The sequence below is a fragment of the Macaca fascicularis genome, chromosome 15 (genome assembly GCF_037993035.2).
Source record: "Macaca fascicularis isolate 582-1 chromosome 15, T2T-MFA8v1.1".
NCBI classification, from domain to species: domain Eukaryota; kingdom Metazoa; phylum Chordata; class Mammalia; order Primates; family Cercopithecidae; genus Macaca; species Macaca fascicularis.
In genome coordinates, this window is record NC_088389.1 from 82,152,602 (window position 1) to 82,178,616 (window position 26,015).

Sequence of the window (26,015 nt, forward strand, 5' to 3'; positions counted from 1 at the left end):
TGCTAGAATCCATTTAAAAGAGTGCTCAATATGAATTTTCTTCAAGAATTTTTTTTTCTATTCATATAGGCCACCAATCTCAGTTTCTGGAATCTATATTTTTAAATGAAAATGGTTTTGTTCCTACCCCCAATTTTTTTGAGTATTTATTCACTAGTCATTTAACAGGCATATATATAGTATTACGAGTCAGACACCTAATTGTACATAGTGGTTTGGGTCTTCTTTATAGTTCATACAACACATTTTTATTCCAAACTCTGTCCCACTCAAATAGACATCCCTTTTTACATAGGATGTATATTCTTATTTAATCAAAGTCCTGAGTAAAGCAGTTGATAGTTAATGGTCTTTGAAAACGACTTTCATTGCCAGGCGTCATCCATCCCTAGCTTGCTTTCTGCAGTTTTCTCCCTTTTTACTCCCTTCCTTACAGTTAGTGTGTTTGGATGATCTTGTCTTACTGAAAAAGGATTAAATTGACTAAACTTGTGGTCTTAATGCTGAAATAAATATTTATATTATATTAAGAGGCATGCAGTTTTAGCCTGTTGAATTACTAGGCTACTACCTCCACTTTAGGCCCCTCTTAATTTGAGTGGTAATGTTATATTTGAATTATAGACATATATTCAAATATAATTCTCAGTATATTTTCTGATAACATAACACTAAAGTAGGAATATTTAGGTATTTGTATTTGTTAAGATACAAATTGTAGGATAGAGACAGGTGCTTGGTTTTGTCCTAAACTTTGAAGGTCTGTAGATAACATGCAGACGAAACGTAAGAGATACTGTCTCATTTGTAATGCAGTGGGAAAGTAATAGTTTATGTGTGTGGTATTCTATGTACATGTAAGCAATGCAGATAAAGCATGCACAAACATTCTCAGATACGTATTTTGTATATGTTAAAAATCTGTGCACGAATTTGAAGTTTATTTTCAACATGATTCATTTAAATGAATTTGAACACAGTAGGTGATCATTTTGAAATTATTTAATTTTCTCACCTTTCTGTCATCTGCAAACAGGTCCATTATGTTTGTGTAATTTGTAAAGCCTTTTGCTAAGGTGAGCCAAGTAACCGCAGTTGAAAAATAAATCCCTCTAAGGTGCAGATATCTTATCTATAATTGTAGGTATTTTTTATAATTATATTTATGAGTGTATATTCACATTCACCGATAAATCCAATTATTCATGCATAGCTTTATGGAAATCTGATTAATGCAGTGACAGGACAGATTTGGGCTACCACAGCAGCACATCCTCCCACTCCCATGTCAGGGTTAAGAGCCGCAGCAAATCCTCCCTAACTAATTAGATGCTGAGTAAGGCATCTCTGAGAAGTTGGGGCTGAAGCGAATGGGTCACAACCAAGGCAGGATTGCAAGAACTCCAGTGATAGTGAAAGCATACAAGTTTGCCAGGTCGTTGTGACACAGGGAGCTGATTCCAAAGGAACAGTCCGTTACAGATAGTGAGCTGGCGTCATCCACTTGAATGAAAAACACAAATTCTAGTGCCTCCCTCTCTCTACCTTGTATGCCTTACACACACTCAAAGAAAGTTGCATTGGGTGTCTGCCGTTATCTATCTGCAAAGCTTTTGAGAGGATTTTCCTTATAAACGTGAATAGCTAATGATTCTGTGCAGCTCAAGAGGTATTTTCTGAACTTGGCACTCTAGATTAGCACATATATCAAAAGGAAAGAGGAAAAGAAATTGGAATTTGCTTTTACCTTGTGTCCATAATTTGAACCATGGTGTTTGAATCAATCTAGGAATTAACTCCTTTTTCCCCAAAGAGTGCTGCCAGAGAACTTTGTGGTTGTAGGAAAAAAAGAGTGAATCGGGTGGGTTGACTTTTTCAGTGAGAGAAATTTTCTGTGGGATTCCCTGCTTGTTATTGTCCAAAAAACATGGAATATAATGGTTCCAAGATTTCCTTTCACGTGAGGTTTGGAGCCTGGTTTGTTATGCGTGTAGAAATGATTCACCATTTGAAAATCCTCTTGTACCTTTGGTGGTATGCTTTTGTGGTCTGTTTATGGTGCTGCTCAGTGACCACCCTTCTCCAGGCCTTGGTCAGAAGATTGTTTGGGGGTCCTAGGAAATGCTGGATCTCACTACTGTCTGCCAAAGCTCATGCCATTTTTTATTTCCAGAAAAGCAACTGGCTTCTACATATTGCTGGGTGATCTTCATCTACTGAAGGACCCCAGAGACAGGGAGAAAGGGAGTCAAAGACCCTTTCAAGAAACTCTGACATTTATTTTTAAGCTTTAGAGAAATAAAGGAAAAGAGACATAATTCAGGAACAATAGCCTTTATATCCTCATATAGAAACAAAACATTGGGTAATAGAGGGAATGTTTTCCTATAAGAAAAACTAGTAAAGATGTAGGAAAAATATGATGAAAAAAATCTGCTAAGCAGCTCAAGGTCTAAGAAGTTTTAAAATGTGCAGATGACATCCCAGAAATGATGTCTGGGGCCATGACATCCAGGGTCTCCACATTTCCTCCTCATTGAGCCTGACCTGTACTGCCATCTTCCTCCCCAGGTTTAAAGAAAGTTTAACGAATAGGAAAAATAAAAGTATTGATTATTTTTTAATTTGTACATTCCCCTGTAGGAAGCCTCGCAGATTTCACAGTGTGCATTCAAACCCTCAGGTGAAAAATTTATGACTGGAGTTCATTTGGGTGAAGACAGTGTGCAGTGTCATTCTGTTCAAATGCTGTATGTAGCATTTCATGCCACAAAGTGCAGAGATCAGGGGAAGAGAGGAATCTCTGTATGTTTTCTTCATTCACAGAGCTTTCTTTAATGGAAATGCTTGTGGAAAAACAACACATTACTCAAACTGGCTAGTTTAGGAACCAGATTCTCAGCTTATTAATCATCATTCCAATTAAAAAAAAGAATTGATCCTTTAACAACAAAATAATATCCTTTTGTTTTTCTTTAATTAAGCCCATCAGTTTTTCATTTCTCTCTGTAAAGAAAATGAAAATAATCTTGAACAGTAGGAAGTTACTCATTGAAACAACTGATTCTCTTGAGCATATCTGACGTCTTATTTACTCAATACTTTTGAAGTGTAATGTTATTTCGCTACTGTCTTTAGGGTTTATGTGTCATTGAGTGGTGTTGATTTATAAATCTCATTCCTATTTGGTTGGCAGAAATTTGCTTAATGACCTAAATACAAGGTTATTCTGTTCCTATTTCCTTTCTCATAGAGGTAGTTTCTTTCTCACTTTATTCTCTTTTCTTCTCATCTCTCTTACTCTGAATTCCTCCTTACTTTCACTGGCCCTTTTTGCCCTAATAGAAGAGAATCGAAATGCACCTGACACGTAGAAGTAATTGAATAAATACCCTTTTGCCAATACATCATTCTAGCAGAGGATTGAGAGAGAGGTGCCACCCTCAGGTGTGGTCCTCTGTGAGTGCTGACAGGACTGTCCCGAGTGTTGCTGTAGAAGGGTTCTTTAAGTAAGGGCATGATAAAAACGTGTAACCAGGGGCCCCGGCTTATCATTCAGAGGTGCTGAAAGGCAGCTCAATTTGATCCTTAGCCTGTATAAGAAAGTACTTAGATGAAGAGAGATTTTGCTTTACTTTTTTCTTCTTTTGAAAACGTAATTCTTGGATTTATTATTTTGTGCAGTTAGACTTCTACACGAGCTTATTTCCCTAGAAGAAGGAAAAGATACCAAGGGCAGTGCAGTAGGTTGAAGGGATGACTCTTTCAGACAAACTGCAGCTAATAAGAGTTAACGGAAGCATTTAAAAAAGGAATTGAAATGATGGTAGGGCCAGTATTAATGGATGGTATTATGAAAAAAATTTAAAGCATGCAGTATACATAACACATGAGGAGGATTCACTCCTGTTTTGTATTTAATAAATTTTAACCCATTGTCTCACAAGGCATAGAGATTGTTAAAATTGACAAGACTGAAACATATTCTGTATGGGAAAGACATAGCTTTCAGTATTGTACCTGCTGTGCGTTTTTGAGACTGTCACGAATTTTTCAACTTTGTTAAGGTGTCCTTTAGTGGCTATTGGTTCTCTAGACAGTTCTTCAGAACTCACATTTTATGATCGGAGTGCCTGAACTGGGTGTCTGAAAAGAAAGATAGCAGGTTAGTGAATGTTTTACATGGCAACAAATAATTGCTTTCAGCTGGCTTAACATAATAACAAAACTAATATTAAAATGAGAATCTCCATTAGAGGGATTTAATAATTTTTTTTCCCTTTCCATTAACATTTAAATCAAGAAGGATTTCATTGGTTTAAATCATTAGGGTGGCTATTTGGAACACCTGATCAGGCATAGATAAAGCTGCCCACTACTGTGCCTTCTGCCAGTGCTGGAGCTCAGTGGACATGGCTGGGATGTCACCTGCAAGATATGGGGTGTAATTATACACTGAGCATATTCATGAGAGTGTCCCTGAGTGAGAATGCCTGCAAACATTCTCTTTGTTGACCTCATGCCAGAACCTAACTTGAAGTCAGCGAGGTTAGCTGCTGTTTAATATTGCTTTTCTTTTATTCTTTCTTTTTTAGATATAAATATTAGAGTACCAGAAAGAACCAAAACCAAAGTCTGGCTATGAACTTTGTGGAAGGACTTATTGTCTTGCTCTGGGAAGTACTAAAAATCCCATATTGCCACATTACGGTAGTGCATTTATATGTAATGTGTAGACATGCAGAAAGTGTATGCCTGCTTTATTGGTTGGCGGTGACAATTAGGTGATTTAATTCTATGTAGGTTGAGGATTTGCTAATGGCTGCCTCAGAGGCAATGAGTGTGTATGGATGGCTTTCCCCAAAGAGGCATTCCCTATCCTAAGAATCTTGTAATTATTCCTTATACTATGCTATATAGCCTTTTTTCTTTCTTGACTATAGCTTTTTGGTGAAACTCAGTGTCATTCATTTGAAAATAGCATGATTGTTTCTTATTTTGTGAATAGCCATTTTCAACAAGTGAGAGACTACAGCTTACTTCCAATAAATTAGAATTACGCTAGGATAGAGACACCGGGATGATTCTCTCTGACTCAAATTTCAGATGTCTCATAATTTCCCTTTCTAGCCACTTTTCTTTGTTTTCTTGGACAACTTTGGAAAGTAATCATGGGACTGAATAGAGCTTAAAATATGTTACCAGTCCTGTTATTACTAAGTATTGCTCATTGTGGAGAAGGGTTTTTTCATTTTTACTTTATTTTTGTCATTTATTATAATGTAAGTAGGAAGGGATAAGAAGAATTCAGAGTCCACCATCTGGGAGAGCTTGTTTCAGTAGCCAGCCAGGAAGCCAGAAAACTGGCCTCATACAGGTGAGATGTGTTATGGGAATAAGGGCCTTGTGCATTTAATGAACCCCGCCTGCTTGTCAGCTTGGTTTTTTTATGCACCATTGTTGTTCAAATAAGAAAAAGAGAGTGTTCACAGCCTGTGGTGAGATTAGAGTAATGAAAATGAAGTGTTAATCTGTTGATAGGAAGCACATCCCATATCCTGCATCCCGGGCCACATTCATGCGTGTATAATATATTCCAGGTTTTCTCATGACCAGAAAAGCTTGGATATTCATTATATTGAAAACATCCTTTTAGTAAAAGTGAGAAGTTGGTTGTTTTAACTTGTGTAAATAGTTATTTTAAATAATTTCTTCATAAGCCAACTGCTGCTTGCCTTCTGAGTATTCTGATAATCACTGTTCCTGTATGTGCCAGCAGTCCTGTACTTTTGATCTTTTAAATTTTTTTTACAACTGCATAATGCCGAAATGAGCTTCAGCATAAGCCTACTTTGAGATATTCTTTTCTAGAAAGCAATGATTAATAGAAGGAGTTAAGTGACAGTAATACTTTTCTCTCCATAAAACACAGATTAACTAAAACATCCATTATCTCACACTTTATTTTTCATCTTAAAACAATAAAGTACAAACAAAAATTTGTAAATTGTGAGTCTTCCAGAACTGCTTTACATATTTGCAGTCAGCTGCCATGATGTGAAAGCTTTGGTCATCATGGGAGGGAATTTTGTATTTCATAAAATTCCCTTTCTGAGATGGTATAAAAGGCAAATCAACATGAATGTAATGAAATATATGCTTTTCCTAGAATGTGTGTTTTAATTTTTGGTTTTTTTTAATCATTTTACTCAGTAATTATTTGAGAAATTTCCATTTTTTTTTTTCCCTAAAGCTATACACTTATAAAAAGAAAGAAAGTTTAGTCTTGGATTACAACAAGGCATTTTAAAGAAAGGAATGTGAACACTGGTTCAATGCCCTATCTGCGCAAGCCATCCTATAAGATCATATCTTTAAGATGCATCCTAAGAAATGGTTTGAAGAAAAGTGTGAAAGGGGTGGGGAGAGATAAATTAACAACTGCGTTCTAGGTGTCTATTTCTAATTGCTCAAATTTCAATCACAATGGAAATTAAGGAAAAATGTTTCCCATAAGAAATACACTGTCATTCAGGCCTAAGACTACCTTTATGGAGTTCATGTGTATGGTATTTTCTTTTTTTCTGTTCACCAAGGAGTTAAGGAATGCTACAGTATGATCATTATGATTTTGTGAACTGTTTACTTAAAGTTGTGCAAGTTGCTAAGAATCAAGAGAATTTGGGGATTAAAGTCCGATTGTGAAGTAAATTTGGCATATGTTCAGGGATTACATTCTTTAGGTAAAAATGGAAGAAAAACACTTTTCTGAAGGAAACACCTTAAAAAATAATCTTTCAAGTATGTGGTCCAATGATGAAACATAATGTAAAAACACTATACCACAGTTGATCTAAATTAGTTGGCATATGACTGGTCATAGCCTACTTACTACAATTTGCATGATATGTAAGCATTTCTGTATTGTAGTAATACATCAGAGATAGCCTGTTTTTAATATAGTTGGATGAAATGAAAAGGCCATTTCTTCCCCCTGCTAAATAGGGTATTTTTAATTTGTTTTAAAAATCCATTAATAGGTAGAAATGCTGTGTCGCTGTGATTGATTGGGAATAATGAAATGTAAAAGATATTCTCCTTGCAATTGCTTTCATTAAAAAAAAGTAGATATAAAGAAGTGCATGGTGACTGTGTCTTAGACATCTGCTTTTAGGTAATAATCATTTGTAAAGAAATATGCCATGACTTTTTGGGTCATTTGAACCCATAATAATGTCTCTTTAATGTAAGTATAAATGTCAGATGGTAGCATACATGTGGAGTCAGTAAAGATGAATATTTGCTGTGATAATATTCATGCATCTTAAATGTTGACTTTTAAAATTTACCTTGAAGACATGTCCTATTTTCGTATTACGGTACATTTTCACTTAAGTACATGATAGCTCTAGAAAGGAAGTGTGGAAGTGTTAACATGTGAAGGAACAAAATCTGAGTAATACTTTGACATGAGCATCTATTTTGGGCTTCAGAGAAATAGGTGGCTGATTGAAAACCAATGTGAAGATCGTTGAACCACTCTGTAAGGCTAGGTCATCAGTTCTGGATTTACTATTTTAAAAAATGTTTAATTATGAAAATGAGTTTCCTTTGGTTTGCACGAATGTTTCATTGAAGTGAAACTTGCTACCCATTGTCTTATATTCTGTAAACTTGTGAAATATGTATTTTTAAATCTCTGTTCTGAGAACATCCTCTTTTTTTTTCCCCACAAACTCTAGAGTAGTATGACATTTTAAGGAGTGGGAGTTGCCTAAAAGGGCCATGTGGAGGTAACAAAAATTAAACAAGTACAGTGAGTCTAGTGGGGACTGTGGTGGGCCAGAAAGCTCATGTCTCGACCACAGTGAGGTAGCTGCTCCTTGTTTCCAGCCAATTGTTGCCAGGTGGGAATGTAGGCCCAGTTTGCCAGATCCACTGCTGCTGCTTTGTAATGATAAGCCAGAAATCCAGATTTTTATGTGAAATCTCCTGATTTTGAAATCTTGGCAACCTATTCAAATATTTTAAAAACTGTGTGGTCCAAACAAAACTCATCTGCAGGCTATATTCAGCCCTCTGGCTGCCAGATAGAAACCTCTGTTTTAGATAATATTTTAATGGACGAAGATAATAGTTTCATTGCATGTGATCATTCATCTTGGGAATTCCCCACTGGGATGAACCAAATTCTTCATTTTTTCCCCTGTAATTAGAAAAAAAGTTTAGTAAATATATTTCTGGTGTTGATAGTTTTGATGTATAACTTTTCTCCTTATGACCCACATTTAAAAAAAATCAACTGTGTGGGCAAAACAAAAAAATAGTCAAAAAAATTTAAATAAAAGTAGACGCGTAAGGATTTTAAAATAATAAAAGATTTCTGAATTCTGAAAATAATCTCATGATTTGTGTAAGTAATTGATGTAGATGAAAAGCTTAATTCAACTGTAAAAAGCTTTTCATCTCACCTTAAAGCGGTAGATTCTTGGCCCTGAATCTTTGTGGGATTGCTATAATTTACCAAGCAATTGATTATGATGTCACAAGGAGGAGATGGACCACCAGGGGGAAAACTTCCCCCTACTAATTCGTGCAAGGCCAATATTTTATACCTGCTTCAAGAAAACATTATTTATATTGTATAAGATGAGGTTTAAAATGACTATCTATATTTTTTGAAGGGGCTCTTTAAAAGAAATAATCTATTCATAATTGAAATTCTCCAGGCAAATCAGATATCAACATTTTCAACAGAACAGGTAATTAATTGGTTTGAATTTCAAATTGAAGGTCATCCTGTTATTGATTTACGTGGGAAAAGGAAACAACATCTTGTTAAAATGATCTGCACATGGGGCCTAGGTATATCTAGGATCTTTCTAGGGTCTTGATGAACAGCATCAGGGTCTTGATGAACAGCATCACTGAACGGTGTCAGAAGCCAATCAGAAGGGAGCCCTTTCTGTTGTAAACATAGCAAGTTGTTGGTTTGTTTCCAAAACTGCAGAGAAGAACTGAACTGGAGAAAAGACCAGAGATTAACAGTTTGTGTTAGAGTAAGTCAGGTATTTCAAATCAAGTGCTGGTGCAGCTTGTAAGGAAACATCTATAAATGTGTCAGAATGATGCTGGTATGCCATGTTCAAGAAGTTCAGCGTCAACACAGCTGTGACTTAATGTTTTCAGAAACCTTTCAACTGGGAATTAGATAAAATATCTACTGGGTAGCACTGAAGTAAAAGAGGTAGCGAAGAATGGAGGATAAAAGAATATACCCCTTTAGATGCTGTTAATTTTTATAAAATAACGTTTGTGCTTTATCTTTGCTAGATAGTTTTATTGTTACATATGTTAGGCTATTTCAAAGCATTCATTTCTCTCCTCTGCCGTGTTTAAACTTTTTAAGAATGGTGTAATGTAAAGGTAACACAGACGAAGTGGGTGGCAGACATTCTGCCTTTCTAAAGTAAACTGAAATTAGTATTTTTTTGGTGGTTGGGGGGAGACAAGGTGTGGTTCTGTGGCCCAGGCCGGAGCACAGTGGTAAGATCTGGGCTTATGGCCAGCCTCCACCTCTGCCGCCCAGGGGCAAGCAATCCCCTTACCTCAGTCTCCTGAGTACCTGGAATATAGATACACGCCACCATGCCTGGGTGATTTTTGTATTTTTTGTGTAGATAACAGTTTTGCCATATTGCCCAGGCTGGGCTCGAACTCCTGAGCTCAAGCGATCTGCCTACCTCGGCCTCCCAAAGTGCTGGGATTAGAAGCAGGAGGGCACCACGCCCAGCCAAAACTGAGTAAGTATTTTAATTTTAGCTGCACTAACTAGGTTGGAAACTTAATACAGCTTATTCTTACAGTTCAAAGTAAAATTCTTAATAAAAAAAAAAAAAAGGGTCGTGGGGGATGTCTTCCATTCTAAATACCCTGGAGCTGTTAGTGCAGTTATTTCTAAGTTGACATACTTTTGTATAGGCATGACAGTGGCACCAACCATCTACATTAAGCCTTAACATTCCACAGAGCCATTTCAAGTTTATTATGAGCTTCAAAGCCTGCACATCCCTAAGAGAATATCAAGTTTAAGCATGTCACTTTGCCATAGTCACAGTTAACTTTCTTCTAAAACAAAAGTGCCTTTTCCTAGGCTGGTTTTCTACAGATTATCCTTGAAAATTTCCCAGTTCAGTACAGTCATTTTTCTTACCCATTGTTTCTGCACCCTTGAGTTCTGTAGATTTATCCTGTTGGCGATGGTTGGAAACTACCTCCAAATTAAAGTAGTATCGGTCACAGTTTGTTTAAAGGTCTATGACTGTCAATATCCCTTTGCAGCTTTATTCCTAGAGCTCAAGACATTGATCCCATTTTACTCATTTCCACCTGGGTTTCCATTGCAGTCCTTAAAAAAATGTAGCTGGGGAGAAAAGGAACATGTGAAACATGTGAAATTGCTAACGCTGTCCTAGTACATGAGAATTTCCCGCCATGGAAGCCTCCACGGGGAAGACCATGGGCCTGCTCAGCCTGATCTTAGGTACACTGCTTCTCTTCTTAGGGAAAGGAATTCCCCATTTCCTGAATGTGAAACGCCTACCCTTTTGGAGCCTCCTAGTCTTTAGTTCCTACCTCAGTTAATAAACCATCCCTGTCTATGCCTTGCATCTCAGAGATGGAATTTGACGGACTAGTCAGCATTGCAAAGGTCACCCTAAAGCTATTGGCAGAATACACTGCCCTTTGTTGCTCAGTGATGATAATGCTACTGTAGCAGTTAACTGGATGTATTAGACTGAGCTACTTTTCCAGAATACCAAATTATCTGTTTATTTCTTTTAAACACCTGATAAAATGCCCATTCACAAGCTGTCTCAAGTGTATTTTCAAAAGGGATCTTAATGATAGTGAAATATCACTGCTTTGGCCTCAGATGAGATAGTCTGTGCAATATGTGTGTTCGTTGTGGTGTTTTGCTTCCATGAAAATACTTCTGAAATTTATACTCATCTTTTAGTGTTTCTGTTGTCTGAAACTAATCATGTTCCAACAAGTTTGAAAATTCAAGGTGTTTGAAAATTCAAGGTGTTCAAAAACAGTTTTATTTACATTTTGTCTTCTGTTAGTGGAGTAGTACTCTAAGATGTTATGAATTGCTTTTTTTTGGAAAAAATTTTATAAAGCTTCATTACCTTTCCCGTTACTTCCCACAACTATAAAATGTGGAAATAACATTTTTGACTTTAGGTTATAACTTTACACGTAGTGTAAAAATGGATTTCAACATCTTTTTATATCTTTAAATCTACTCACAATTTGCTTACTGAAATTATATTCAGTATTTATTACTGCTTAAATTATATTCAGAATTATAGAAGAACAATTAACAAGTGATCATGCTACTTGAAGCAGGGGAGCTATACTTGAAATACTTTCGTGTTTTGCGTGTGTAAACTGATTTTGTGACACCACAGTGCAGCCTTGATATAATTTTTTGTACACAGGTAACATTTTTGTCTTGGTTCTCACCTAAATAAAACTGAGTAATGATCCAAATAAGGTGTTTGTGACTTCCACTAGTTATTTTCACTTATGCATGTATTTTGTACTAATTACACTCCTAAATGATTTGCCACATGCTCTTCTATCCTATAGTTCTGTTTTGTCCTAATCAGATTGGGTGAGCGATTAGGGATTTAAAATCACTACTTCTTTGGTCTCAAACTGAGTAAGTGAGGACTCAGATAAATACCTTTAATTTACCGTTTAGTATTTTTGAATAAAGCAGACTCTGTCCTGCCTTCCTTTCATGCATGGATTCATTATTTCTTACTGAGCTAGACAAGCACATCTGAAGTAGAATATATTCCTTTTCTCCAGAATAATAGAATGAAATCAGTGATCAAGTAATTTTTCATTTCAGTAATTCAGCAATCAATGGAAACAAAACAAAATGAGTTAGGATAAAATAGTTTGCATTAAGCTCAGACATCGAACAATATTTGAAAACAAAGTATCACTATAGTTTTGTGCTGTAGATTTTTCCTGACCTAAGTGATTGTTGAAAGGACTTTTGCTAACTTAGAGGTATATTTATCTTAGAACAATAATCACTTCATTCTGTTCTCTTTTTTTCCTAGTTGCCCCATGCTCCAGACCTTTCAAAAACTTTTTAAGTGGATGTAAATTCCGTTTTAATTAGAGCAGTGCAGTCTAATACTGCAACTAGCCAGGAATGGAAGAAACATGCTGGAAGTTAATACAACCCAAATCAACCATAGCCAGATAATTCCCCTGATCTTTGTAACAACCCCCCTTCCCCACCTCCACAATTAAATGACCCTGTTGTTCTGTAGTTTCAACAAGACATTTAAGGTTCATTTAAAAAAATGATCATCCTTTACAGGATTCTTTGCTCTTGCGTTTCTCTTTCTTTCTTCCCCTTGCCACACAGCTGTCACTGGTATAGGAGAAAGATTGGGGGGAGGGGAGGAGGAGGAAGCCCTGCTCAAATCGTGTCACGTAGCACTAATTCATCTGCTCTCATTAGAGGGAGCGAGGGACAGCAGTGATGGCCAAGAGCTGCACTCCACACATGACACGCGAACAGTTTGGGGAATAGAAAATTGCTTTCTCAGGAAGCCCAGCCAATTAAGGACTTGACCATATTGAATGTCAAGTGTTAATTTAGGTTTTTCTTCATTTTCCCAGTAGTAATGCGGGTCCTGTGATGAGCAAATACATGTCAAGTAAAAGTTGATTGCATGAAGGACCCGGGTATTATATGTCACTGACAAGTCACAAATGTACTGAAGTCTTTTAACCCCTTAGGTGAGTTGGGAGGGGGAGGGGAGAATGGGATTAATGGTACCATAATGATAAGAATAGATAGTTTATGTGGGGGTAGCTTGGATGGGACAGACAGGAATGGTAATTCATGCAAAAACTTGGGGATAGGACAAATCCTACTCTGAGGGCATAAATAGAGACCCTTGAAAAGCACACGTACATATATATAAAATTCCCATTGCAAACACACTGCTCAGAATGTATGTTCAGTCTCCTCAGATTTTATGAAAAAGGAAAGTAGTGTACTATATGGTCATGAACCAAGAAATTCCTTATTAATTATCTCATTTGAAAGTAAGATAACATTCATTAAGTAATCACACTGTTTTGGATATTTTAGCCCTTTGACTCAATGCCACTGTAATGTTTCTGGCTATTTTTTTTTTTTTTTTTGGAGACGGAGTCTCGCTTTCTCGCCCAGGCTGGGGTGCAGTGGCCAGATCTCAGCTCACTGCAAGCTCCGCCTCCCGGGTTTACGCCATTCTCCTGCCTCAGCCTCCCGAGTAGCTGGGACTACAGGCGCCTGCCACCTCACCCGGCTAGTTTTTTGTATTTTTTAGTAGAGATGGGGTTTCACCATGTTAGCCAGGATGGTCTCGATCTCCTGACCTCGTGATCCACCCGTCTCGGCCTCCCAAAGTGCTGGGATTACAGGCTTGAGCCACCGCGCCTGGCCTGTTTCTGGCTATTTACCTGTAATTTCAGTCTCTAATATTTATTTTCAAAATGGACTCAGTGTGATGCATGTTATTGGAAAGATGCAAAACGTTAAGACCGAAAGAATGTTTGTTTTCTGTCTTGAGTATCTTTATAAGGTGTTGTTTAACCAGTAGAAACTGGTGGAAGGTCCATCATTGTCATTCATTTCTTTTTGTGCCCAGGTGTAGGAGGGAAGAGATTCAAGCTTCAGCAAGTGAAGTAACTTTTTTTTTTTAAACTAAATGTTGAACGTTGCCCGTCATGTTTAGCATCTCATTTCCATTCATCTGCATTCATTTACATATGAATGTCTTGAAAATAAGAGAATGTCTGTTTCTGTTGCAATTGTACATATAGCAAATAAAAAATGCCCTCAGTTTAGAATACTGCTGTGTGTAGTCTGGGCAGTCTTAAACTTAGAAGTTATTCAAAATTGGGCCTTTTCCCCCTTTTTACCTATAACCACTTTTCCCCTTCATATCTTTGAAGGCGTAATCTTAATTAAAACACTTTCTTGAAATGTACTCTCTTCTATTTATTCCAAAATTTTAACGCACTTGCCTTTGTGTGTTGACAATGCTTACACTTTGAAAATTTAAGTCTGATAATACTTTAATTTTGGCAACAAAACTTACTAACGTAGTCTGTCTCTCCCACAGGTTAGAAACTGTGCAGTCATTATATTAAAAGTTAACTAAATTTTGTTAAGGAATAATTAGGAAACAATTCCAAGAATTTGATGTTTAATAAAATAGGTTTTTCTTGAGAAAGAAATAGTCCCTCTAATGAGGCTTCTAAATGCTGGGCTGGAATCTGAGTTCTTTAACATCTCTCCTCCCTGTCTCAAAACTAACCAAACAAAATCCACTTAACTCCCTCTTCCCTTCCTATTTTGATAAGCTCGGTGGAACTGTGGTGGCATTGCAAGTGTACTGTTTAATTAAAATCCAATTGTCAGCAGGCCCTCTTCCGCTGGGTGTGCTGAGAGACTTAAGTAAGTTTCCATAAAGTAAATTCTGACGATGGCAGCTTGGGTTGCTGATTCAAGTTATTCCTTCTCTTCTGTGTCACTTTTGACGGATGGTACCTAATGCAATCAACCACAGGCCGAGAAAGCCTTTTCTTTGGTTGCTTTAGTAAGTGGACCAGGAGTTCCCCTCCTCCCTTCATCTCCCCTTCAGTGCCTTGCTCCCTCCTTACTGCCACCCCCACCAACACTTGAGCCCAAATAGGAAAGCGGAAAGAACAGCAGAACTACCTAGGACTGGCTGACAGGCTTTCCCTAAACCTCCATTTCCCAGTGGTGAAGCTGAAGCTGCCTCCCTTTGCGTGCGTTTTTGATAAATTTAAGAAGTCAAATAGCTGACACAGATAGATAATCCAAGTGTATAGGGTGAAGAGTTATAAATTAACACATTATTCCCTCTTAATGTGAAATACTTGAGAATGCATTTTCTCGGTCCCCTGACATCTACCCAGTGAGGGCTCGCATTGTGCTTTTCAAGTGGCATTGATTTGTTAAAGCGCTGAATTAGCATCTCAGGCCAGCTGCCTGATCCACTGTTTTGTTGTGGGGCTGCAGCTCCTCCTCTCTGCCAGCAATCCCTTTTTTCCTTCGGTCTTCCTTTTCTTTTTCTCTCCCTTTCCCTACTGACTCTTTCTCTGCTTCTTTCCATTTTGCTCCTCCCCATCTCATTCTTATTTCTTTTTCTCTCTCACCCCGCCCTTCCTGTGGCTTGCTTTTCTCTCAGTCTGGTTTTCCTTCCATACCATCTCTTTGCTTTTCCTTCCTTCTCTCTTTTGTCCATACACATCTTGTCCTTTCTCATCTCTTTGCCTCTGAGGTTTTCCCTTATTCAGGGTTAGAGTCTGTTAACTGCCTTTGCTTGCATGTGCATCCTGTATGTGTGTGTTGAGGAGGGGGTTGATTTAGCCAATCCCTTGGCTCCAAAAGAATCCCTGCAGAGAAGAATAAATTAACATATGCCTGTTTGCACTTGGATGTCCTGTTTTTAGTAGAAGTTGATGAGAAAAATCTCACCTATTTTGCTTTCTAGAAATTAAAAGGTAACTTACAGAACTTTAAAACTCGTATTTCTAAATGCCATTTGACACAGTAAAGTTTTCTTTTGGCTCAAGGAAAATGGAAATCACTGCTGGTTATCACAGATTTGATCTACTCACATGGTACCCACCAAAATAAATTAACATTTCTACAAAACTTTGGGATTTTTTTTGCAACTTTTTGAATTTCAGTGTACGTACTGATACGACGTTTTTTCATTAGCAGGTTCTGTATTGTTCTGATTCCACTTATTTGTACTGGTACAATTTCATATAAAATAGTTTTCACTGTTGTATTTGTAGCATGCTCTGATTTCCTAATATGTGATGCATCACTATACCATAGTAGTGAATACTTAGATTATAAAATTACTTGGGCCAGGCATGGTGGCTTACACCTGTAATCCTAGCACTTTGGGAGGCTGAGATATGCATATCACCTGAGGTCAGGGGTTCGCGACTAGCCTGGCCAACATGGTGAAACCCTGTCTCTCCTAAAAATGCAAAAATTAGCCGGGTGTGGTGGCACATGCCTGTAGTCCCAGCTACTTAGGAGGCTGAGGCAGGAGAATCGCTTGAACCTGGGAGGTGGAGGTTGCAATGAGCTGAAACCACGCCACTGCACTCCAGCCTGGGCACCAGAGTGAGACTCCATCTTAATAATAATAATAATAATAATAATAACAACAACAACTTGGCAACTTGTTTAGAAATAAAATGAGATTGCTTATCCTTCTTTTAGTGATGTATCCCAAAGTTGCAGAGGTCTTCAGAGGAGACGTATTACCATGGAGAGGGTTACATGTCCTGCAGGTGCAACTTCACAGACCTCTTTTCATAGGCCCCGGTTCATCCTTAGAATGTTGGTCCAAGATACTTTGGTGTCACTGTGTTGATTAACTTGATATAAGAAGAAAAGTATATCTGTTTGGACTAAAATAGAAATTCACCTCTGTAATTTTAATCTCATGGCATCACTTGATTCTTCCTTCAATTTTACTGGGTTTCACTCTAATAACTTCACACTAGTAACATCAGAATTGGAATTTGAATATGCACATTGATAATAAATCAGATTACTTGAAAAAATCAAATGTCTATTACTGTATTTTACATAGATTAAACCGACAATTTGGTTTCAGCATTTACATTTTGAAATGGAAATGTTTCACATAGGTTTTGGTAACCTTTGCTTTGAGTTGAATTGATTCTCCCCTCCCCCCAGTCAAGTATAATTCCTTTTTTTTTTTTAAATTAATTGCTGTCCTCCTCTCATGAATTAGCATGGCTTGGCTAAGGTGAAGGGATTAGAATGACTTTTCAAGGCATGATAATGTCTGTTTAAAGGAAAGAAAAAGAAAAAAGTCTTTTAACTGGGGCTTAAGACTAATTCCAGCTACTAAGGAGACAAAAATTACTCTAAAGAAGACAATTTGGTTTTATTTTATATGTGCATGTTAACTTGCTTTGAGATCATCATTTTGTATTTTAGGGTATTCTCTTAGATGAAGTAAGATGTTCTTCATTTGTTACTGAAAGGGGACATGGCCTCACTCCAGGAGATTAAAGCTGGAACACCTTCTGCCTTCTGTAGGGATAATCACAGCTCACCTGGCTGTAGCTCAAGGTCAGGGCAAAAAGAGGGGACTTTGTGCTTTTTAGAATTGCCTATGACTACAATAGAGAAGAGGAATAATAAAACAATTGGACAAGATTGAAAGTGAATGTGCATCGTATGAAAATAGTTAATAAGATGAATGATCAGAAAAAGAAAATCTGGAATGCATCCTTTAGTGGTAGGAGAATTGGTGGTAGAAGAAAAAAGGGGTATTTTGGGGTGCAAAACTATGACCTCTGTTAACTTGCAAAAATTAATACTGTTGTGATTGGTTATAAATTACAGGGGTACATGAGAACAGTTTTAAAATTAATAAAAACATTTGTAAACGTTTAGTATGATTCTAATTTTTCATTTGGTATACATACTTTTAAAAATAGTTCCTTGTCAGTTATGTTGCTTGGAAGACAGAACTCTCTGCACAAGCAATAAGTCAATAAATACAGTTTTTTGATCTAGTATTGTTGCTTGTTTTGTAATAATACCTTAGCATGTAAATAAAAATGGTTAAGTATAGGTGTTTTAGAATTCAGTCCCTTTGAATTTTTCTCTAAACTTCTCTGGAGAAATCAGAATTGTTTTTGGCTTTGTGTTTTGTAAATCTAAATTGAATGTCACTTAAATGTGAAAGAACTGGCACCTTTGATAAGTAGTCCCCATACGAAATCATTTTGTCAGTAATCACAACATAATTATCAATGCAAATGTGAAGTTTGTTTTTTAAGAAGTCCAAAACAAACGAAGGAGGGGAAAAAAAAAAACCCCAAGCCACACTATTATACAACTCGAGGAAAAAGCATCCCTACATTTAAACAGAAGACTTTCAATAGTAGCAGTAATAATAAGAAAGAACCTTTGGCGTCTGCCCAAGAGCCTGTTGAGAGGGAGCAGCAAATGGCCTGCGCAGTGTGTGGCTCTGCAGAAGTTCCAGGGTGACACATGCCTCACAAGCTGGTCACAATGCAAGGGGTCAGGGGTCATGTTCAAGAGCAGGGTGTTGCTGGATAAGGCTGAGGAAGCAGAGGTGGCCCCTCTGTGCTCAGTGTGTGGGTCTGTGTACTCCTTTCCCGTCAAAGCTGGCCCAGCGCGGCCAAAAAAGCGGTTCCTTGGCAGGGTTTAATGGCAGGATGATGTAGTCTGTTGTGACTAGTGCATTCCTTTCAGGTTAAACTAGGGAAATGGCATTGTGTTAAAATTCCAAGTCGCATGAATGTTTTATTGCCACAGTGCATTTAGCCCTCCGGGGGAGTGTGTGTGGCGGCTGGTGGGGGTGGGGGTGGGGGTGACTTAGAGACTCAGGAACTATCAGAAGAACACTTCCCTTGGAAAATTTTACCCACTAGCATGAAGCTGATTTGCTGTGATGGTCACTTAGAAGGGTTTCGCTTTTTCCTAAACTGTGGCAGTTTAAAGTCTTGGAGTCTGGACAATTAACAGCTGAAGAAAATATGACAAGACACACGCAAAGAGGTTGGGAGATAGAGAGGAGGAGTGCGCCAGAAAGGAGCTGAGCTGCCTTCTTGTGTAAACTGCCTGAGAGCGGGCCCCCTCCCCTGGCCTCCGTCCCTGTCCCCCCTTCCCCAAGGCTGTGTTCTGCTGTCTGCCCGAAGGCCAGGACTGATCTGTTAACCTTGCACCACTGGCTGGGAGGCCGCTGCAGCTCATGGTACTGTATGTTACCATTACTACTCCCTCATTCCTTTTCACTGGCTTTTTTTTTTTTTTTTTTTAAACCATTTCTCTGTGATAACGGTTTATATTAGTCAGAGGGATACAATTTTGGAATGCAGAAGATCCGAGTTTAAAACAAAACAAACTTTAGAATGGTATTTTTTTTTTTTTTTTGCTTTTTGGCATTTAGAAGGGCTAAATCCAACCATGCTAATTCAATTGCAGCCAAAGGTTTTCAGTGTGATTTAAAATCAGGAGTTCTGGAAGTGGAGCAGTTGAAAGATGCAAGTCATCTGGGCTGTGGATCTTATAAAGGGACTTTGTTGTGAAACCACATGAGCATCTTCAGGTTTTTAGGATATTTTCAGTCTTTGCATTTGTTGCAGTTATATCCATTTTGCAGATTGCCCCCCAACCCCTGTCCTTCCTTAGGGAAAACTCTAGCCGTCTCATTCACTGTTGGAGTTGTTTTAGGCTTACAGTTACTGAGGGTGTGTATGATTTGACTTTAGTTGTAATCGTGCGCGTTACATGTAACATTTGAACTGACTCAAGTTAATTTATAACAGATTAAAGTGTGGATGTGTGGAACAGCTTTCTGATTTTGCAGTGTGCCTTTATAAAATATTCATGTGTCTGATTTTTCCCCCAATATATAGGAGAAATATGTATTATCCTAAGATGACCTAAGTAAAGATATATTAATAATAGTTCAAATTTTACTTTTGGACTGCATTTCTCTTCAATTTCAAATACCTTAATACTTTCTTTGTTTTCACGTTCCTGTCAGATGTTATTTTTCTCTTCCTTATTAATACATATATACTTGTATATATGTGTGAATGTGTGCAGATTTTAATAACTGCCAAATAGTTATAAGAAAAAACTTGCAGAACTGCTAAGTTAGTTTTCCATTGATACATTATCAGTCAGAAAGTCATGTAACAAAAATTCAACTCAAGAATATAGCACAGAAAAGTAAACTATGAGTGGACCCTTGTGCCCTATTTGTAGAGTTTTAAGTACATGATTTATATATTTCTATAAAACAATTATTTTGTCAAGATAGACCTCTTGAGTTTAATCTAACAGTGTTTGCATGATGGCTTGTTCTTTTTAAACATATATATTGACATTGTTTATAGGAAGTCTTAAACCAATAAGCGATCAAGCTCCATAGGAAAATCAAGTTGTATTTATGGACTTGGCACTTCAAATTTTAGGTGAAGTCATTAGATTTTTTTTTCTTACATTCTAGAGAATAACCACTTCAAGAATTATTTCTTTTTATTATATTTGGTCTAGTAACATGATGATAGTTTTTTTGGTGATTTGTTTTTTAGTTGTAAATTTTAAAATGCAATTTTTCAGGAGAATGTTACTCTATGTCTGATTTTTATTTCTTTTACTAAACAGCCAATTTTAAAGTTAATTATTTAAATACTAGAAAAAGTAATGTTGCCAAATTAAGGAGAAAAATCTATCAATTAATATTTAGATTATCTAAAATTATATTTGTTATCCTAATGATAGAAGCATTTTTTAAACTATAAAAAGGATGTTGTAGTTGTGTTTAGCCATTTCCAATTTCATTTATTAAAAGTTTCCTTTCATAATCCAAGAGGGGAAGAGTGGAATTACTCCAATATCACATCTTTCTAATAAGAAAATTTCAGTGATTTAGGAATCTTTTCCCCATAAAAGTAAAATTTTCTTAAAAAGTATCATTACTTGTTCTTTCAGTGTTTTTCTGCTCCCATTGTGCCAGGCACAATTGTTTGGCTTTGGAAACTTGGTGGGATAGTGAAAAAATTGGTGTTGTTTCCGATTTTAATGCTGCTATATGTTAGCCTTGTGACTTTGGACAAGTGAGTTTATCCCTGACCTTTATTTTCTTCACTTTTAAAATGAGGAAAAGGACATTTAGCTTACAGATTGTCAGGAAAATGAAATGAGACAATACACTTGAAGTTCCAGTACATAGTAGATACTTAATAAACTTTAGCTCATCCTCCTTTGACCTGCTCTGTGGCTTATTCTCCAGTTTTTATCCCTTGGGAAGCTTGAATTTTTGGAAATAGTAGTGTAGGGTGATGGGGGAATAAGTTTAAATAAAATGTTTTAGTTTCTTCATTTATCTCTAGGAAAAGAGATATTAGGCCATCAGCAGATGTCTTTTTTTTTTAAGTAAGAACCTCTGGCATTATGTATTAGTCTACGTTTTTACCACTCTGCAAAATTTTCATTAGGTTAATCTTTGTGGATGTCAGAGTGATGCTATTATTTCTGTGTTACCAGTTTTGGTACAGGTAGATTAGAAGTAAAGTTGGCCGATTCTACTGGGTCCTGTTTACTTTTGTATAATTTGTTCTAATCATTTGCTTGAATTAAAGCTTCCTGCCTTATAGTCATTAGCATTTGATAGTAGAGCTTGAAACTTGATTTAATAAGTTAGACTCCAGCCTCTGTCCCTGGTTTTGTGAAAATCTACTTATAATCGTGGAATTAAGGCCACACTAAATCTTCAAGTGTTTACACCTCTGTAGAATTAAACAAAACAGCAGCAGTCAACATATATGTGTATCTGGGCAATACTTCATCTTCATTTACAGTCTTGCAGAATGCTTAAAGGGTAGTTAAGGATTTAGGAACTGTTTGTTGAGCAAAATAATGTGCTTCTTTTTATTGTTTTTTAGCTCAGGATTATGTTTTCATAAAAAATAATTGTGTTCCCATGTGAAGTACATTAATGTTATTGTAGATAGTCATTTTTTTTTTTTGGAGACAGTCTCGTTCTGTCACCCAGGCTGGAGTGCAGTGGTGTGATCTCGGCTCACTGCAACCTCTGCCTCCCAGGTTCAAGTGATTCTCCTGCCTCAGCCTGCTGAATAGCTTGGATTACAGGCATGAGCCACCACGCCTGGCCAATTTTTATATTTTCAGTAGAGACGGGGTTTCACCTTGTTGGCCAGGCTGGTCTTGAACTCCTGGCCTCAAGCGATCTACCCACTTCGGCCTCCCAAAGTGCTGGGATTACAGGCTTGAGCCACCACTGCCGCCTGTAGATGGTCTTTAATTGGTATTACTATTTAGCCTAACATCTAACTTCTTTTAGCCTGCCAAAGTTTGAACATACTGCGTCTTAAGATCTAAAATAAATATTTTACTTAGTGTTTCCTTTGGCTTGTTAGTAAGCATAAACAAATGAAAATTGATAACTAATAACTTTATTGCTACCTTTTAGCACACATAGTGTGCTAGGGATGGTAGCCATAGTATCTAATTTATGCTTACAAAAGCATTCATGGAAGGTACCCATGTTTGTTTGTTTGTTTGTTTGTTTTAAATTGAGACAGAGTTTCGCTCTTTTTGCCCAGACTGGAGTGCCATGGCGTGATCTTGGCTCACCGCAACCTCCGCCTCCTGGGTTCAAGCTATTCTCCTGCCTCAGCCTCCTGAGTGGCTGGGATTACAGGCATGAGCCACCACCCTGGTGGCTAATTTTGTATTTTTAATAGAGACAGGGTTTCTCCATGTTGGTCAGGCTGGTCTTGAACTCCCGACCTCAAGTGATCCACCTGCCTCGGCCTCCCAAAGTGCTGGGATTACAGGCGTGAGCCACCGTGCCCAGCGGTACCCATGTTTTCATTTTACAGATGAGGAAATCAAGGCCTACTATCTGTAATCCAGCAAAGTTGATTCCAAATTCCTTGCTTTCCCCCTTGCTGCATTCTTCATATATAATTTAAGCTAGCTATTTAAAAAGAAAAAGGAAAGTTAGTTGTAGAAACCACTGGTTTTATTTCCTTTCAAATTAAATTTTACGAGGAAGTCAATATGTAGAACTGATAAAAATCAGAGCTGCTCTAGACGAAAAGAGAGAGAGCCAGAGTCCCATCTTTTAGGCCTCTCCTAGGGATCCCTGGAATACTTGATGAGAAAGCCTTAGCCTAATACCCCCACACACCAGAAAATGAGGCCTAGTGAAACTCTTCAGTTTCCCCATCTGGGACTTGAGGGTTTTATTTATCTTGTGCTTGGAGACGTTATTATGTGGAATTCAAAGGGAAAGCTAAGCAGTATAATTTTATTTTGTTCATTCATTCATTCATTCATTCATTCATTCTTGAGACAGAGTCTCACTCTGGCGCCCTGGCTGGAGTGCAGGGGCACGATCTCAGCACACTGCAACCTCTGCCTCCCAGGTTCAAGAAAGTCTCATGTCTCAGCCTCCTGAATAGCTGGGATTACATGTGTGTGCCACCATGCCCAATTCATTTTTTTCTTTTGTATTTTTAGTAGAGATGGGGTTTCACCATGTTAGCCAGGCTGGTTTTGAACTCTTGACTTCAAGTGATCCATCTGCCTCAGCCTCCCAAAGTGCTGGGGTTACAGACATGAGCCACTGCACCTGACTGCTAATCAGTATAATTTTAAAAGTCTATGAAGGACTATGGGGTAAATACCACTGCAAAAAAAATTATAAGCCGCGTTGCTGGCATGCACCTGTAGTCCCAGCTACTTGGGAGGCTGAGTCAGGAGGATTGCTTAAGCAGAGGAGTTTTGAGTCCAGCTTGCGCAACACAGACGGGGTGTTGCTTTTGTTACCTGGGCTGGAGTGCAGTGGTGTGATCATAGCTCACTGCAGCCTCCAACTGCTGGGTTCAAGTGATCCTCAGCCTCCAGAGTAGCTGGGACTATAGTCATGATACACCAAGCCTGGCTAATTTTTTGTAGGTATGGGGTCTTGCTATCAAGACCTCAAGCAGTCCTCCTACCTTGGCTTCCCAAAGTGCTGGGATTATAGGCATGAGCAACCATGTTTGGCCTCATTGTAAATGTTAATTTTCAGGGTACAAGTTTTGTTTCATCCATAGCAATGAAGTGATTTTACTATGGAACGAGTCTGAAAAAAACTAAGTCACAGTTTTATGTCTAACTGAAGTCTATGTCTACAGACTCTACTTCATTTTGAAGGTTAAAGTTTGGGTGACTGTGTATTACGTTATAGCATGTCTATTAAAGACATATACGTATACAGGCATATGTGTATAAACATAACAATGGAGAAGATAATGTGGATCAACTTAACTGGGAAAATAATGTCAAAATCACTATTTTAAATAAATTGCTTGTAAAACAAATTAACTGACATGATAATTCTGTAATATCTTTATAAACCAGAAATTACAGGTTTTCTCACCAGATAAATTCACATAGGGAATTTATATAGCTCTTTATTAGAAATATAATATCTCTTTCATTAATATAGTGAGGAGAGTCCAGACTTTTTAGCTGGATTTATCTGCATTTGAACTGATCTCTTTCCTATGTCACTTTGTAAAAGTTATATAACCTCTTTGAATCTTAGTTACTTCATTTAAAAAATGGGGCTTAGAAATAAATGATGCCTGTGAATTCTGGCACAGAGAGGGTGAGTTAGACCAATTTCTTCTTCTGTCTGTTACTATCGTAGTTTGCTAGTTTTATGCAGTTTTCACTTGGTATCTGTTTATCAACAGTGCCACAGTGTTCTTTATACTTGCATCATGTACATACTTGGCCTTTTCAATTACTAGTTTAAAAAATACTTGTGTCACTCTTGCAGAAGTCTTCCTTTTGCAGAAGAAAATGAGGGTGGAGAGAAATCTCTTCTTTCTTACTCTTCACTGAGAATCAGTCACTGAGCAGCATAATTCTAAAATCTTATGTGGCTTTTGGGTACTTTATGGACCTTTTTATGGTAACCCAGAAGCAAGGCACTGATTGAATTAATACATTTCCATCAAGGGACTATGCTGTTAGCCTCTCCTCCTCCTCCTAACCCATGCATGCTTCTATAAGGGACTTTTTTGTTGCATTATTTAGGTTGCCACATATAGTGGGGATGACAGTTTATAGATGTACAGGTTATTGGTAAGCATTATAGCCTTTCTGTCTTTAAACCAAAGGGAAAGGAAAAACCAAAAAAACCAAAAAAAAGGACAGCAACAACAAAATCACTACCCAAACCAAAAATAACTTAAAAATACCATCTTAGCTTTCTGGAAAACTCAGTGCCTTATAAAATGTAGAATCTAAACTTTGCATACTGATTTTAATTTTTAATAGTTTAAAAACTTTTAAATACAACTTCTGTAAAAAGGATATGTGTTCATTGGTCAGATCTGATTAAGAAAATTACAAAGAGAGAAAACTGCCTGAAGGGCTACCGCCAAGGAACTGTTAATGTATTTTTAGTCATCTTTCTTCATTTACAAGTACCTACCAATGTATGAATAGATAGTTACATAAAGGGATGATGTTACATGTATATGTGACTTTTTAAAAAAATGCAGTGTTACCTTAAGTATCTTTCCATGTCTGTAAATATAGATATTCATCATAGCTTTTTTTTTTTTTTTTTTTTGAGACAGAGTTTCGCTCTTGTTGCCCAGGCTGGAGTGCAGTGGCACAATCTTGGCTCACCGCAACCTCTGCCTCGCGAGTTCACACGATTCTCCTGCCTCAACCTCCCAAGTAGCTGGGATTACAGGCATGTGCCACCATGCCCGGCTAATTTTTTTGTGTTTTTAGTAGAGACGGGGTATTGGTCAGGCTGGTCTCGAAATCCTGACCTCAGGTGATCCGTCCGCCTCGGCTTCCCAAAGTGCTGGGATTACAGGCATGAGCCACGGCGCCCGGCCCTCAGTATGACTTATAATGGATTCCTAGCTTGCCATTGTATCATAATTTATTTAATGAGCTTTTGGTTTGTGGATTTTTTTTTTTTTTTTTTTTTATAAAAAGCAGTGCTTAAATATGAACATCCTTGCTTGCACTTGTATACTTATTTCCTGAGGATGAAGACTTAGATGTGATACTGCTAGGGAAGGCAGCGTAATTTTGCACAACTTAAGAGAGAGATTGGCAAATCTGTTCTCTGCAGGGCCAGATGGTAAATAGGTAGATGTATGGTTTCTGTAGCAATTATTCAAGTTTTTTATTTGGTAGGACCAAGCAACTGCATATGTAAAGGAATAGGCAGGGCTCTATTTCAATAAAACTTTATTTACAAAAGTAGGCAGCAGAATAGCATTTGGCCCACAGGCTCGTTTGTCTACCCTGGACT

At 37.5% G+C, this 26,015-nt stretch overlaps 1 protein-coding gene across 13 annotated transcripts in view; it reads left to right on the forward strand.

The window, feature by feature from the left end:
- Window positions 1–26,015, forward strand: part of BNC2 (basonuclin zinc finger protein 2) — a 452,504-nt gene that overhangs the window by 148,141 nt on the left and 278,348 nt on the right. For 3 of the 13 annotated variants that reach the window (XM_045373287.3, XM_074017432.1, XM_074017435.1), the window contains exon 1: window positions 18,572–18,899. The exons of the other annotated variants lie outside the window; for them this stretch is intronic. In XM_045373287.3, the coding sequence (XP_045229222.1) occupies window positions 18,897–18,899 (3 nt within the window). In that variant the 5' untranslated portion in view covers window positions 18,572–18,896. Of the gene's footprint in view, window positions 1–18,571; window positions 18,900–26,015 lie in introns of those variants that run through there. 13 annotated transcript variants of the gene reach the window in all.